A 14,751-nucleotide genomic window follows, 5' to 3' on the forward strand; every position below is an offset into this window, starting at 1 on the left:
AATTGGGATTTGTAACCTAAAGCTAAACACTCTGAATCTCTTGCCAATGCTATGCCAATCAGTCAAGTGAGAAAGAACAGCAATGTTGCCCCAGAGCTCCATGCAGGTACAAATTTAATTTAATAAACCACAGAGAAAGCACTTTTTTGTGTAACCTGATAAAAATCTCTAGAAGGTGTTTGTGTAAACATGAACCTCTTAGAATTGAAGAATTTTTGGCATCTTTGTAAAATGAAAACTTATGACATGAGACTGTTACCGTAACAACAGTCATATCATGAATCTTAACAGTGCAGAGACTAAGTTAGATCTCAATGAAATAGTTGAGTTTTACCAAACTTTATCACATCTGATGTGAACTGAAACAAGTGATTAGAGGCAATGAGATGTAGATGATTAAAATGGTAAATCTTACTACTAAATGCTAATACAAAAATTTCTCCCTCAAAAAAGTAAATCAAAGATCCTTTGCAATGAATGGTTTCCATGATAATTTGAGACAGCTACTGTTGTAAATCAAGAAATACCATAGTATGCTACGCCATAAGTGGTACTGCACCTGTTTATGGACAGCAGACGAGTCAGTAAGGTCGGTTGGCGTCCTTTGGCCGCTTTAGCTGCACCTTCAGCCTCTTCATGCCTATCTGGAAGCCATTCATAGCCTGGATAGCGGCCTGAGCACTGGATGGGTTATCGAAACTCACAAAGCCTGAGAAAAGGCCACAAAGTAGAAAGAAGGTGAGACAAGGGACGGGGATTGAGAACACAGAAAGGAAGGGGAGAAGACACAAAAAACACAGGACAGGTTAGATGAAAGAAAAGCAAAAAAAAAAAAAAAAAACTATAAAAATCCTTTTGAACTTTCAACAATGACAGAACAAAAGGTCTTTGATTTGCTTTTTAGTAGATTAATTGAAAGTCTTTGAATTTAAAAGATTGCATAAAATAACTCAAAGGCTAATAGCAGATATATTAGAAATCAAATGAAAAAGAGGTATTTGTTACCAGGAGGTGAAAAAATAAATATATATATATATATATATATTTAATAGATTAGAACCAACAAAAATGTCTCAAACCAGATGTGCAGCAGCTATAACCGGATTGTTTGAGCCTTAAACGAAAAGCATCTCTCTGTGAATATATGTCTTCATTTTACGTGTGTGACTGAGCATCTATCCGAGTAAAGAGCAGAGGGCACGGGGTTGTGATGAGACGCTCGGAGCAAGGTGTGTAGGACGGAGGTGCCTGCTGCTCGCAGTTATCATTTAGGTGCTGAGGCAGAGTGAACCAACAGCTGCCCCCGCTGGGACTCCTTGCCTCCTCTTATCAGACACCTCTGTGATTGACGGCCAGAATTTTCCGCCTGCCAGCTGATTTGATCACACCGCTATGGGTCCAATTTAATTTGGGGGGAGAGGGCAGGCTTTTGTCAGTGTAGGTGAGATAAGGCTGCTGCTTTACAAACCCTTTAAACAAACTGAGCAGGGAAAGGGCGTGTCAGTTGGTAGCGATCCCAGTCCTACACACACACAGGCACACGCACGTACACACGCACACACACCCACTCCTGCAATCCCTGAATTTAATAAATGTGCAGACTTTACATTTATATCCTTGTGACAAAATAATGATAGAAATCTGAAGGTCAAAAGGCAGGAAGCAAACTTTAACGTACGTGCACATTGCAGTGGCAGTATTAAACTCTTGATCTGTCCATTTTCATTTTCTTTTCAGTCAAAGATCCAGCATGCGATACCTTTGCAAACTCAAACAAAATCAGCATAGTTGTTATAAAAATTCAACGTAACCTTGGCGTGTACGGGGGTAAATAAAAAGTATTTTCCAGGGATTTTGTGCGACAAAAATGTAGAATCCATGATGGACTATATGATGGTGAGCTTACTAGGTTCTACTACAGCAAAGCATCTTCAAACCTCTTGTTTTTTTTCCATTTTAAGAAGAATTAAATGTGGGACCCTAAATACTTCTGAAAAGAAACTGCTTTGTTTTATATTTTATAGAAAACTTTACAATCTATGCATAATTTTGGAGTGTTGTTTATATTATTTACATTTTTCAGTAATGTTAAATGTCGTAGGGTGTCCCAATTACTTTTTTAATATTAATATTTAGTTTTTAATTATTTTTGAGTGGAGGAAAACTGGCACATCAAAGTATCTCGCATTATGTGGGATACTTTTCTTCAGCAGAGATCAGGAAGCTGGCCGGAGATGTTAGGAAGATGGACTGCATTAAAAATAGGGGATATCTGGTGGAAACCGTGTTAGAGGAACAAGACTGGGGAGCAGATCACCTTCCAGCAAGACAGATACTTGACGTATGCCGCTGGAGGTACAACGTGAAGGTTTGAAGCACATTCACACTTGAAGAACGGCCTAAATCAAGTAACAATTATGTGTCAAGACTTGAACATTTCATTTCACAAGTGCTCTCAGTCCTATCCGAGTGAGTTCGAGCTATTTTCAATGTAATAAAGGGCTTACGAAATAATGACTCAAGTGGGCTTATTTCCAAATACATGTCACGTATTTTAGTCTTCGTACTCAAAACAGACAGATGTACTCAACTAAAAAGATGTCTAAACAGACTGTGATGCTTCTCATGTATTGAGAGCCTAAAAACTTTCACCAAATTTCTTTGTAAAATCATGTTCAGATTGCTCAGCTTTTATTTAAACACTCATTCTCATAAAACACCTTTTAGCATCTTGCACAATCTTGAAATTATTTCACGTCTGCTTCAGAAAAACTAGGTTTTGCAAGTAAAGATTTGAATGCAATAATTCAGCATTTGAGAATTTAAGCAATTTTATTCAAAGAAACAATTGAGATATTCCAAAGGTTCTGTTATTCAAAGAAATAAATGTGAGAATTGAAGATTCCAGTTGAAATAAGTGTTTTTTCAGCTTACATCTTAATTACTCTCTATTGTGGGAGTGATGAGGTCACCTCCTGTTTGCCCCTTTCCTTGTTGACTGACAGATAGTGTAAGTGAGAGGCATATGTTCGGCGGAGAACACATGCAGTGGATGAGAGAGAGAGCCTGTCCTGAGATGGACAGATGAGAAAGGTGAGAAAGAAGAGAGAGACAGTTTCAGATATGCTACGATGAAGAGAAACTGATAGAAAGCCAATGATGGGAGACTCTCTCTCCCTTTGGTTGTCTCCTGGGTGCTGCTGTCCAACTGAATCAACAGCAAGTTCCCCACCAGTCTATTATTATCTCTTTAAGTCCATGGATTCCCACCTGTGCCACCTCCACCCAGATGAACTGGTTTAGTGAGTGGGAGAGTGAACAAAAGAAGAGGAGGGGGATGGGATGCTGCTGAGGCCCCCAGCTGAAGGCTGCCGGGGAGAGTCTCTGAAAACTTTAAGAAGGTATCCAGTCTAGCTTGTCTTTGAAATTGCATAACAACAACAACAACAACAACAATATTGGACAAAAAAAATTCAAATCTTAAATATTTGCTCCATAAAGTAAAATTTAGTTGACAAATTTGAGCAGAAACTCCATCTTCCTAACAGTTCAAATCTTTCCACATCTTGTCATGTTAAAATCACTAACTGTAGTATCATTTTGAGGTTATGCAAACCTTTGTCTTGGACTTTATACACCAACCCAAAGGTTTAACTTTAGGGGGTTCGGGAGGGTTGAAACTAGATGTCTGCAAACTTTTCTGACTTTTGCTTGCAATAAAAATTTGAAAGCCATTTCCTTTCACCACAACATGTCTCAATCAGCTTTGCACGTCTAGGACTGAAATTGTGGGCTGTTCTTCCATGCAAAATAGTTCAGTCAAACTAGATGGATAGTGTCTGTTGTCATTTATTTTATTAGGTCTTGCCACCAGTTTTCTTTGAAAATGCTGTTTGGAGTTTGACTAGGCTATTGTTACACGTCTATGATCTACCCCCTTCCTTTGTGGCTTTGGCTGTCCGTTTAGGGCTTTTGTCCTACTGAAAGGTCCCAGTGTCAAGGCTTTTTTCAGACTAACAGGTTTTCTCTATGGATTGTTCTCTATTTAGTTCCATCCATCATGCCATGTAGTCTGAGGAGGTTCCCTGTTGCTGCTGGAGAAAGAACATCCCCATTGAAAGACCCAACCACTGACACATTTTAGTGGGGATGGTGTGTCCAGTTTTGGTCTAGTCTGACCCGAGCTGCTGTGTCAGCCACTTGGCTTGTCAATAAACAGCTCTCTCCATGACAGATTGTCCCACCTGAGCTGGCGATCTCTGGTGCTCATCCAGAGTCACCAATGGTTTTGATGAGGTTTCTCTTAATAATGTACTAAAGTGTTAAGTGAGGCTTAGAGCTGCCTTGCTTTGATAGCTTGAAGCACTTCCAAGTGTTAACCAAATTCTATGTTGAGCAATTCACATACTGCAGAAGTCTGCAGGGATTTACACGATTTTTAAGTCAATCTTATTTTCTGCTAGTGGCTATTAATCTGAATTATCAACCACACAGTTTGCTGTTTGGTTTCCCTTCATGTGATGCATTAGTAAGCATTGCTTTAAATTTCTCCCAGTCTCCATCTGTGCACACATCCACATATAGCACTGCTTTTAAACTGTTGTTTGAACTTTGATACTGATAGAATCAAAGTTTAGCTTAATGCTTACAGACATCCCTTCTGTGGCTGCCTTGTATAAAACCAATAGGATGTATCTTTAGAAAAGAGCACAAAATGCAGCAACTCTGTGATTTCATGAAAAAAGAAAACAACAACAACAACAACCCTGGTTTATTATTTTCATCCAGTCATTGTGTCTTTTTGACTCACCAAAGCATTTGCTCTGATTGGTGGCTCGGTCCACGAAGACTTTGGCAGAGATGACGTTGCCGAAAGGAAGGAACATTTGCATGAGCTCAGCATCTCCAAACTCCTGGGGCAGGTGATAAATAAACAGGTTGCAACCTTCCGGCCCTGGTGATGAGAGAATTACAGCAGGAGGATTATACGGAGGCATAAACAGGAGATGCCCAGTGAGAAATGGACTGATTCTAATAGCGCAGGTGGGAAAAATATATCTGCAAAATGACTAAGACAAAAATTTAATGGTTACATGTTAAACGTCAATTTATTATAATGTTCCAATTATGTTTATGTGTAATCCCGCTGAATAATATATAGAAGGCTGCTGTTTAACACAATAGATTAATAACAGTATGGCCAATGGCATTTCCTTAAAGTGACCTATACACCTCCTGTGTATCTGGTCAGTTCATAAGGAAATATGCTGGTAATGATAATATATGCTACATCTTAAAAATGGACATACCTCTACTAAAATTCTGGGGATTTGTGAGGTAAACCCCCCCCCAACAAAACACGATAAATTATATACAAACTTCCTCTGCTTTTAAAATGACAATCAGCTACGCCCAAAAGTGTTCATACATACATTCAAGTACAGTTAAAGTAATCTTTTAATTTCACCAACATGCTTACTATGACTGCACATAAAAATGCACATATTACCCCACAAAAATAACCTTTCTTCCCACCTTTTATTGTTTCTGTCTTGTCAGAAGGAAACAAAAAAAAATGAATAAAAATGCCACAATATATTGTGTTCACAACTAACCTGATTCTGTCTGTGAGCTGTAATTATTACCTGCTTAATCAATTACATTATTTAGCGTGTAACCATTCCACGTCTAAGATGCAAAAGTTTTCCAAATCCTTCAAATTATCAGGTAACCCTCAAAAATGAGTTATTTCTGGTCACTGGTTAGGTCACTCCACAACTTTGCATCTGATAAACCTTTTCTATTTCTGATTTGTTATATTGTAGGGATGGTGATGCAAGTATGATAGTATAATAGTGTTTATATATAAATGGTGCTGTTTTCCATAGTTTGTCTGGTATTTTAGACTCTCTGGACTTGGGTCTAATTTATCTATGTGACTTATCTAGGTTAATCTGACATACATGCCTGTTAAAACATCTATTTTATGTGGCTGCAGTTTATATTTGGGGAAACCTCCGACTACTGTGGATGGTTTTTCTTGACATGGTAAGGGGTAGCAAACTCCTGGTTCTGCTGGAGGTTTCTTCCTTTAAAAGCTGGTTTTCCTTTTCCTTTCCGTTGTCACTATATGTATCCTCAGAATGAGGAACTGCCAGAAGGAGTGAATGCTGCAACTCAGAAACTTGATGCAATCTGCTTGGTTTCCTTAAACAGAAAACTTTTGAATTTACTTTCTTTTTGTCAAGTGCTTTCAAACAGTATGTGTTGTGAATCACAGATGTTTGTATTCTTCTACTGACTGGTACCTTTGTATTATGCAAGTTTTTACAGCTTTTTAATGTTGTTTTTCTCACAGATTCTTTCTTTTTCTTGAATAATTTAGGATACATGTCACATTAAACTTGGAAGAATTTTTGACATGAATCACAAAAAAATATTTTTCAACAGCAGTATGTCGACTTCTGAAAGCCACTGCATGACAGCACAAAAAGAGAAATAAGGAGAAAAAGCAGAAACACCAGGGGTTGATTGAGAGAGAAAAGCTGAGACAGTTATTGGGAGAGTGAAGCACTGAGACATGGAGAAACACAGAGAGGAGGCAGAGCACACATTAAGACATAAGCCAAGTTTTTGCTCCAATTACTGTGTGACAGTAGGACTGTCTTCCAATCTCTCCCCATCCCTCCACACTCATCTACCCAGCTGCCACATTTGTACTGGCCAATCTGGATAAAGGCAGGAATGAACTGGAGGGAAACAGAGAGAGGGAGAGAAAGATCACGAAAGCCAGCCATGGACACAGAGGGGGGGGAGGGAGGGAGCGAGACCAACTTGATGGACTCAGGGACAGTAAGCTTGGAGCTGGCTGCTTGTCTAAGTTTCTCTCCTGTCTCATTGCTCAGGGTGATAGCATGACGAGATGAGACTGGGTCTGGTGAGAAGGCTGATAAGAGGGCTGCTGTGGTAGCTGGCTCTAGTGCCGCTATGCCTCAGCATGATAAAGGGCGCGCACACACGCACACACACGCATCCACGCACGCGCACACACACGGCAAGAAAGAGAAGTTTGCAGAATTGTGCTTTTTTTAACAGAAGATGAAGTTATTTCCTCTAAGGTGTAGGTCTTTATATTAGCCTAGAAAACATAAGACACTTTGTTTTGAAATTGAAAGGCCACTTCTCGCAGTCTTTTCTTAAACATTTATGCCTTCTGCAACGTTAGTTGTGTTTACAATTTGTAACTGAATGTCTTAAAAAGCAATTTTCTATTTTATCAGATGAGGACTGAACAGATGAAACGAATAACCATGTACTAGGAGCATATACTCAGAGATGCAGAGTAGCTAAAAAAAAAAACCCTGAAAAACAAACATTTGGTCCAGATAAAGTTGCACTGTTAGTGTTAAAAAAATTGTACATAAGATTATTTATATATTTTAATACTTTGGATTATGTTTAGAAATATCATTATCCTTCAGAGTTTTTCCACTTTTATATTTTCAAGGGTCCTCTTAAATCTGCTCAGAAAGAAGAATGATTGTTTCATCTTCTTTAGTAATGAATTTCATTGGGTTTCATTTTCACATTTGCCTAAATTTGATTTTGTCTTGACCTCTGTAATTGTTCCAGTATTTTTCTTCTTTCAACTTTTCTGATAATGGTTTCAATTGAAATTGTTTCATTTTGTGAATATACCACTATTCCACCATCTTCAGTGAGACATTCGTGCTTTACAAAAGGACGAATGTCCTTATATATACATATACATATACATACATACACACATATATACATACACATACATACACACATATATACATATATATACATATATACATACACACATATATACATATACATATATACATATATATACATATATACATACACACATATATACATATACATATATATATATATATATATATATATATATATATATAATATATATATACATATATATAGAAACTGTTCTATAGAAACTATGTAGAACATGTATCTTGTAAGCAACTTTCCATGTTGAAATAAAAATAAACTATTTTGCTGCATGAATCATTATTTACACATTAATCTATGTAAAATATATATCTGTAACAACATGACACCAAGGACATTTTGGCAAATATTTTTAGTGGGGTTTGTTGTTAAATTCAGAGCTTTAGACTTGGAAGGATCTCTTCGCTGATTCATGCAAAAACACAAACTGATGTGAAGCTGTAACTGTTCAGTGCAAGACAGAAGCTGAGATTTGAGTGTTTCTGTGCAGGTTCAGATGTATCTTGCTAAATGACAGGGAGGAAGATGTGGCAGTGGACTGAGACAGGCTGGGACAGCAGCCAAAACCCAGTGGAGGCTAGAACTTAGACAGGCCACTGGCTAAGCCAAGAATAGCTCGCTCTGTGAGGCCATGACGGTGGCTGTGTCTGTGTGAGGGCCAGCAGACTTCTACCTTTCTTGCTGAAGTATAAAACTCTGTTTTAGTTTCAGAGAAATTTTCATGAAAAAAAAAACTGAAATTACTGCAGCAAGTACAGCGATGCACTTCATGTACAACTGTGAACCTTGAACACATTCTCACCACTAACAACTTTTTCTTCAAGCAATCCTGAAAACACTCAATTTCTCCTCACCATGAATATTCATCCCACTCTATGCTGTCTCATTTAATCATACAGTTGAATAATTAAGACTGACGAATGGCGTCAAAAAGAGTGATTTACCATCAAAGTATATCCTATGGTTTATTACGTCTTATGCAGTGGCAAAAGAGTGCACATTACACAAGGAATAGTAATAAATGATTATGCATGCAGCTAATTAATCTGATGAATATTTATAACCACTTAAACACATTGTAATGGACTGATTAAGCAGCCCAACACTGTGAGTTTGAATTAGTGCAGTTTTTTGAATAATGACAGAGTAACTTTCCATCTCAGTGCTAATGTTCTTCTCTTTAAATGGGGAGCCTTTTTCTCACATTTTCCCCAGCCAGCTTTTTCCCCTCCCTCACTAATTCAAAGCAGTGAAGCTACATTAGAATGGAACATGGCAATTATCACCTTTTATCTTGGGTGGGCGCGCTTGCTCGCTCTTACCTTCCCTCTGTTGCTGGGGAATGATGGTCGGTTGCTGGGGGAACGCTTGGCTGATTGGCGCATAGGCGGCAGGGTAGGCTGCTGTTGCAAAGGGAGAACCAGAGTGGAATTCTTCACATCTCCATTTTCATATTTGACACAACAAAACTCAAATCATTATTCCATTGTTCATTCGGGTCCTCAAGTCATTGCATAAATAAATTGCATTATGACTGGGAGCTAGGGATCATTTGTCTGGTGGATCACCACATAAAAAAAAAATGGCAAAAGAGGGAGTGAGGTGGAGTTGAACAATAAAAGAGAGACAATGTAAATGAAAGATTATGTGAGACACAAATTTAAGTCAAATAAAATCCTTTTGCTATCATCCTAATTGAAGAGGAAAATACTCAGTCATCTGGTCATCTCTTCCTGTCACGGCGCCAACTGGAGTGACCAACCAAAAAATGGAGCGAAGAGAGGGAAACAGACAGATGGAGAAAGTGAGAAAGTAGAGAAGGTAGGAGAGTTGGATCACCTGCGTAGTGCTGGACGCCAGCATAAGCCTGTTGGAGAGGGTCGGTCACCGTTGGACTCTGTGCTGCAGAGAGATGAAAAGCGAGAGCGAGAGTGAAGGGTGACTTCGAAGGAAACAGAAGCAAAACAGTCAAAGAGAGGAAGGACAGCAAGACACAGAGATCACGTTAAAGAGTGAGACAGAAACCGGCCAAACCAGAGACCCGCCAGGAGGTGGGATCACACAGGGAGTGACAGCAATTTGGGTTGTCATATCTTTGAGTTCTTCAAAATGCCTGCTTGCCCCAGATGTTTGCATCAAATATTAACAATGTGCCAAACAAACCACTTTGTAGTTCATTACGATTGCAGCTGCCTTTGCATAATGCAAAGATGGGGAGTGAATGTCTGTCAGTTCTTCAGAAATCCGTCCCAGACAACATTAAGAGGCTGAGGACAGGCTGAGGCACATCAAATTAACCATAATTGACTGATGGATGAACTGATGGATTTATCATGATACTGGGCCAGACTTCTCAGAAATATGCCAAAGACACAGTTGATGGAGCCTTAAATACTTTTGTTCAAATAAGAAAAAAAAAGTGAAATTAAGAGACTTCTACCATCGGGTCAAAATGAAGAGATTCAATTCGTCACTCATTACGTGTAGATTTTATTTTGGGGCAAACAGGTGATTCTTTTTATCAGATCAAGTACAATGCAATCACATCGAAGCATTTAAGGATCAGAAGAAACGGGTAACATTGTGGCAAATGAAGCAGCAGACTTCAGCATTATTAGCTACGTAAATATGCCTTTCTTTTTATTTACATAAATCTGATATAACTCACCTGGGTAAGGATGGATACCGTTGGTGTAGATGGGCTCCGATGTAGGCTGGCCATTGCTTTGAGGCGGGAGAGCACTGAATCCGTTGACCCCAATAGGTGTGGCTATGCTTGGCACGGCTGTAGCAGAAATGCCTGGGGGTGTGCTGGTGCCTGCAAGTAGATGCTGATGTTATCATGAAAAGTTGACTGCAGAGGCCTGTGGGGTGAATGCACATTTTCTCAACTTTGCTACCTGTCTCTAAATGTGTTGCTTGAAATTCCCAATAAAGATGTGTTGTATTTTTTTTTTTTGAACAAATGTTTGCCTGTTGAGCCAAAGGAAGGGGAGACATGACATTTGTCAGAAATCTAATCTAAGATGTTTTTATTTTGAGAGGATGCCAAAATGTATATTGCAAGTGAAACTCCATACTTTTGAGTATAATGTATGGAGTTTTGCATTGATTTATTATACCCTATCAACAGTCAACACCAGGCATGGCAATAACACATTTTTGTAATAAAATACTTCTTACTTGTATGTCATCTTGTAATTTTCCTAGAAATGTAAATTTGGGTTTTCATTTGCTACATATTATCACCATTAAAAATAAAAGAAATAAGCACACATGCATGTAACACATCTATGTAATATATGAGTTTCACTTTTTGAATGAAGTTACTGAAATAAACTTTTCCATAACACTCTAATTTGCTACGATGCACCTTAGTGCTGAAAGTAAGGGTTTGTGCTTTCTTCTTCTGAGCCCAGCCTGTCACCTTGCCAGTGGCCTTTTGTGCTGACAAAATTTTATTTTTTCTCTTATCTAGGTGAAGGGCATTTAAGTCATGTAGGATTATCTTTGATAGGTATTAGTAAGAATATGTAGGCCTTGTGGATTACAAATGCCAGGTACAGCATCAAGCCACTTTATATAATACATTTGCAACAGCCTTGCCTTCAGGCATCCTGCCTACTTAGTGTCAAGCCTTCAAAGCTCCTTATGACAAGGGCCAAAAAGATAGTTCAGACTGGGGTCCGGGATTATCTCACACAAATCTTTGCTATTATATTGTATAAGCCAAGGACTCTGCATGCCAAGTTATTGGATTGGCTGTGTTCCCAGAAAACACACAACATCAGAGACACGGGACGAGAACGTGACAGGCAGAGGAAGAACGGAAACATAATGTGTGTACGGAAAGGAAGTAGAAGCTATAAGGTGGCTGCCAATGCTGTATGGGTTTACTCTACATCTTCTATCACCAAGCCTCTCTCAGCACAAGCTTCTGCTTCCTTTAATTTGGTACTTGCAGTGCCTGTTTTTACAGCAAAACAGATCTTAGATCCAAAAAGAACTAACAATGTGTGCTTTATTTTTCATTTCATAGATACTATTACTGGCTCAGCTCTTCTTTGCTTAGCTGTGTTTCACCCTTAGATGAAACCAGTAATTGAGCAACTGCTGCCATTAGCTCTGTGAACTTTTCTGTGAGTAAAGTTTTTTTTCCCTCCTCACAGAAAGCACCCCTGAACCACTGCTTCTGTGTTTTTTTGTGTGTTCTCTATTCTCTCAACCTGCAGCTAGTTGTTGCAGATAAACAGCTTTAACTATTTATTTAAATACACTATGCAAAAAAATATACATAACCTTTGATTTCTTATTTTCTGACGTTAAATCAGTCTCAAATCATAACAATTTCAATAAATAAAAAACTGTATAACTGACAAGATCAATGACACAACTAACTATGGTAATCCTAAAGGCTTCCAGACACCCAGGTGTACTTCACTTCGTAGATTTGCACACTTACTCAAAGAATACTCAGAGCAGACATCTGGAAGACATGTGTGCGCAACGGTCAAAGTTTTCGATGTATGCAAAAATGCTCCAACTCGATCATACAATAACTGGTGAAATTGCATGTGGTGTAGACAAGGATCCTACACTGCATGGGGTGAAGGGCTAGGACTTCTCTGCCACCAATAAAATGTCTTGAACATTCCTCTTGCTGTGACTTTAATTGTTCAAAATTTAGAAGTGTGACCAGCTCGGACTGAATAACTTAATTCCTTCTTCCTCTGCTACTGCCAAATAGCAAAGTAAAACAACACAAAAAACCACTGTCATTATTCACAACTCCTTCCGTTTGCTGATTGGCCCAGAGGAAATTCATCCAGAAAAAATCCAGCTTAATTGGACAGAGCACTGAAGAAATTCAAAGTTGCATTTGACTGCATTGTTTTAAAACTTAGATTCAATTGTAATGTATGTAAGTTAATTAAATGTATGATTGGAGAGTACTGATTTGACCTGAATTTATATTTCTGGATGAGTTAGTCCCAGGGGTGAAAGTAGTTTTAAATTCTTGGGGGTACTATGACAAAAAAAAAATTAATAAAAAAAAAAAAATAATTATATATATATATATATATATATATATATATATATATATATTGCTTCTTTGTGTGCTTTGGAGTTTCTGTGCTGATTAATTTTTTTGCGAAGCAATAAAAGCTGGTAGCTCTTGAATTCCTACAAAATAAAGCTGTATTTCCTTCAGCCCACCGACTGCAATGTTGACACCTTGAGATGTCATGAGACCTAAATTCTGAACATCATGGCATGGAGTGCATCCCAGTTTTCCATGTCTGGCATATAACCATTCATTTTAGCTTTTAAACTGGTTCTATTGATCCTGTGTCCAGACTGAGGGATAATCAGTAGCCCAGCATCATGACCTGTTTGTTCTGAAGATCCTGCAGCTTCCACTTCTCTTCCTAACATGGTGCCTCCTCACCCTGACTCTCATACTGACAGGAGAAACCACAGAGCTCTGTTAGGTTAAAGCTCATCTTCTGAAGTTGGGATAATTTTCTTCCAACAGGTTCCATAGGAATCACGTTCAGTTTGTCATCTAATTTCGAGATCGACTCAAAACCTTCCGCGATTGACGTATTGCACCGCTGCTCTAATAATGCACGAACAGTTCAGAAACAATATGAAATGGGAAAAAAGTTATTTATTAACTGATTAAGTCCTGTTTTAGATTGTTCTTGAAAAACTAATTAATCACGGCTGCACAGAGAACCGACTGATTTTTTTTTTTTTACATCAGACTGCCGCTCCCCTCTCTTGCAGGTACTGCGTACCCCCACTAAATCTTTTAGGGGTACGCAGTACCCGACCGTACCCCCCTACTTTCACCCCTGGTTAGTCCCATCTCTTGAAATGACAGTTCTTGTAGCTTAGTGCTAAATAAATAAACTAATCTGAAACTAACTGAATTAAAAGAACAACAGCTAAAGTTCTTGAAGAATTATAAAAGGTATAACTTATGCAAATCATCCAAACAACAAATGTTTCTCAGCAGTCACAAGATATGGACAAGACCCCCTGACTGAGCATGACCTGTGCCAGGTAATGTTAAATGTTGGTGCATACCTGAGGACGGTGTCATAGGAGTAGCCACCAGGCCATTGACATTGAAAGCTGCCATTTGCTGCATTTGCGCGGCAGCAATGGCTGCCATGGGGTTCAGGTAGGACCCTTGTGTTGCTGCCATCAGGGCTGCTTGCTGTTGCATCATCTGCTGTAGGATTAAAGAGCAGTAGGGGGAGAGGCGAGTGGTGAGAGGGATGAAGGGAAGGACAGAAAAGAAAAGGAGGGTGAAATCGCTGCAGGATCAGAGCATGTTTACTCTCACATATCTGTTTGCTTGGCCCATGCCTTGTTCTTGAACAGAATGATCTGTTTTGCCTTGCAGCTTTGCTTGCTGGCTACCTTAAGGCCATTCTGGCTTTTCTGCTCATTACATGGAAAGAAGATAAAAGTTATGTAAAGTGATAGGAATGCCGAATTCTATGTATATATGATTGCAATGTATATGGAAAAAAAAAAGAGGGGGGTGGTTGCAGCGGCAGAGTTTGAGAGATAGTGTGCGAGTGGGCGATTCTCACCTGTCAGCATGAGTTGTTAGCTACTGTGTGAGTGTAAAATCTCACAGACTCCTAACTCAGGCTGTGACTTTCATGTGTGAATATGAAATAGGGGTGGGCTGGGCTGACAGAAAAGGGCGTAAGGGGTGAACGGGTCTCTTCTCTGTAATAAAATGCACCTCTTCTTGAGCAGAAAAGTGTATCTAAAAGAGGCAGGCTGAAGTTAGCAGTTTAAATTCTCCAACAGTTCAGTAAACACAGGAATGTGAAAGATGAATTTAAATTGAACAGTATACACAGCATTGGTTTGCAATCATGGCACATGTAATTTAAAACGGAGAGAAAAACACATCAAACTCATTAGGTAAAGAACAAAGTGAGAAAA

At 38.8% G+C, this 14,751-nt stretch overlaps 1 protein-coding gene across 11 annotated transcripts in view; it reads right to left on the reverse strand.

Moving 5' to 3' along the window:
- celf6 (CUGBP Elav-like family member 6) overlaps positions 1-14,751 on the reverse strand; it is a 166,459-nt gene that overhangs the window by 15,438 nt on the left and 136,270 nt on the right. For 6 of the 11 annotated variants that reach the window (XM_017303995.2, XM_017303999.2, XM_008405583.3 and 3 more), the window contains 6 exons: positions 13,873-14,020; positions 10,448-10,597; positions 9,619-9,681; positions 9,102-9,182; positions 4,811-4,954; positions 560-709 (listed from right to left, as the gene is read on the reverse strand). In XM_017303995.2, coding sequence (XP_017159484.1) covers positions 582-709; positions 4,811-4,954; positions 9,102-9,182; positions 9,619-9,681; positions 10,448-10,597; positions 13,873-14,020 — 714 coding nt within the window. In that variant the 3' untranslated portion in view covers positions 560-581. The remainder of the gene's footprint in view (positions 1-559; positions 710-4,810; positions 4,955-9,101; positions 9,183-9,618; positions 9,682-10,447; positions 10,598-13,872; positions 14,021-14,751) is intronic. The other 5 variants (XM_081605410.1, XM_017303997.2, XM_017303993.2 and 2 more) reach the window with 3 other exon arrangements.

This window comes from Poecilia reticulata, chromosome 3 (genome assembly GCF_904066995.2).
Source record: "Poecilia reticulata chromosome 3, P_reticulata-male-v2, whole genome shotgun sequence".
Lineage (NCBI taxonomy): Eukaryota > Metazoa > Chordata > Actinopteri > Cyprinodontiformes > Poeciliidae > Poecilia > Poecilia reticulata.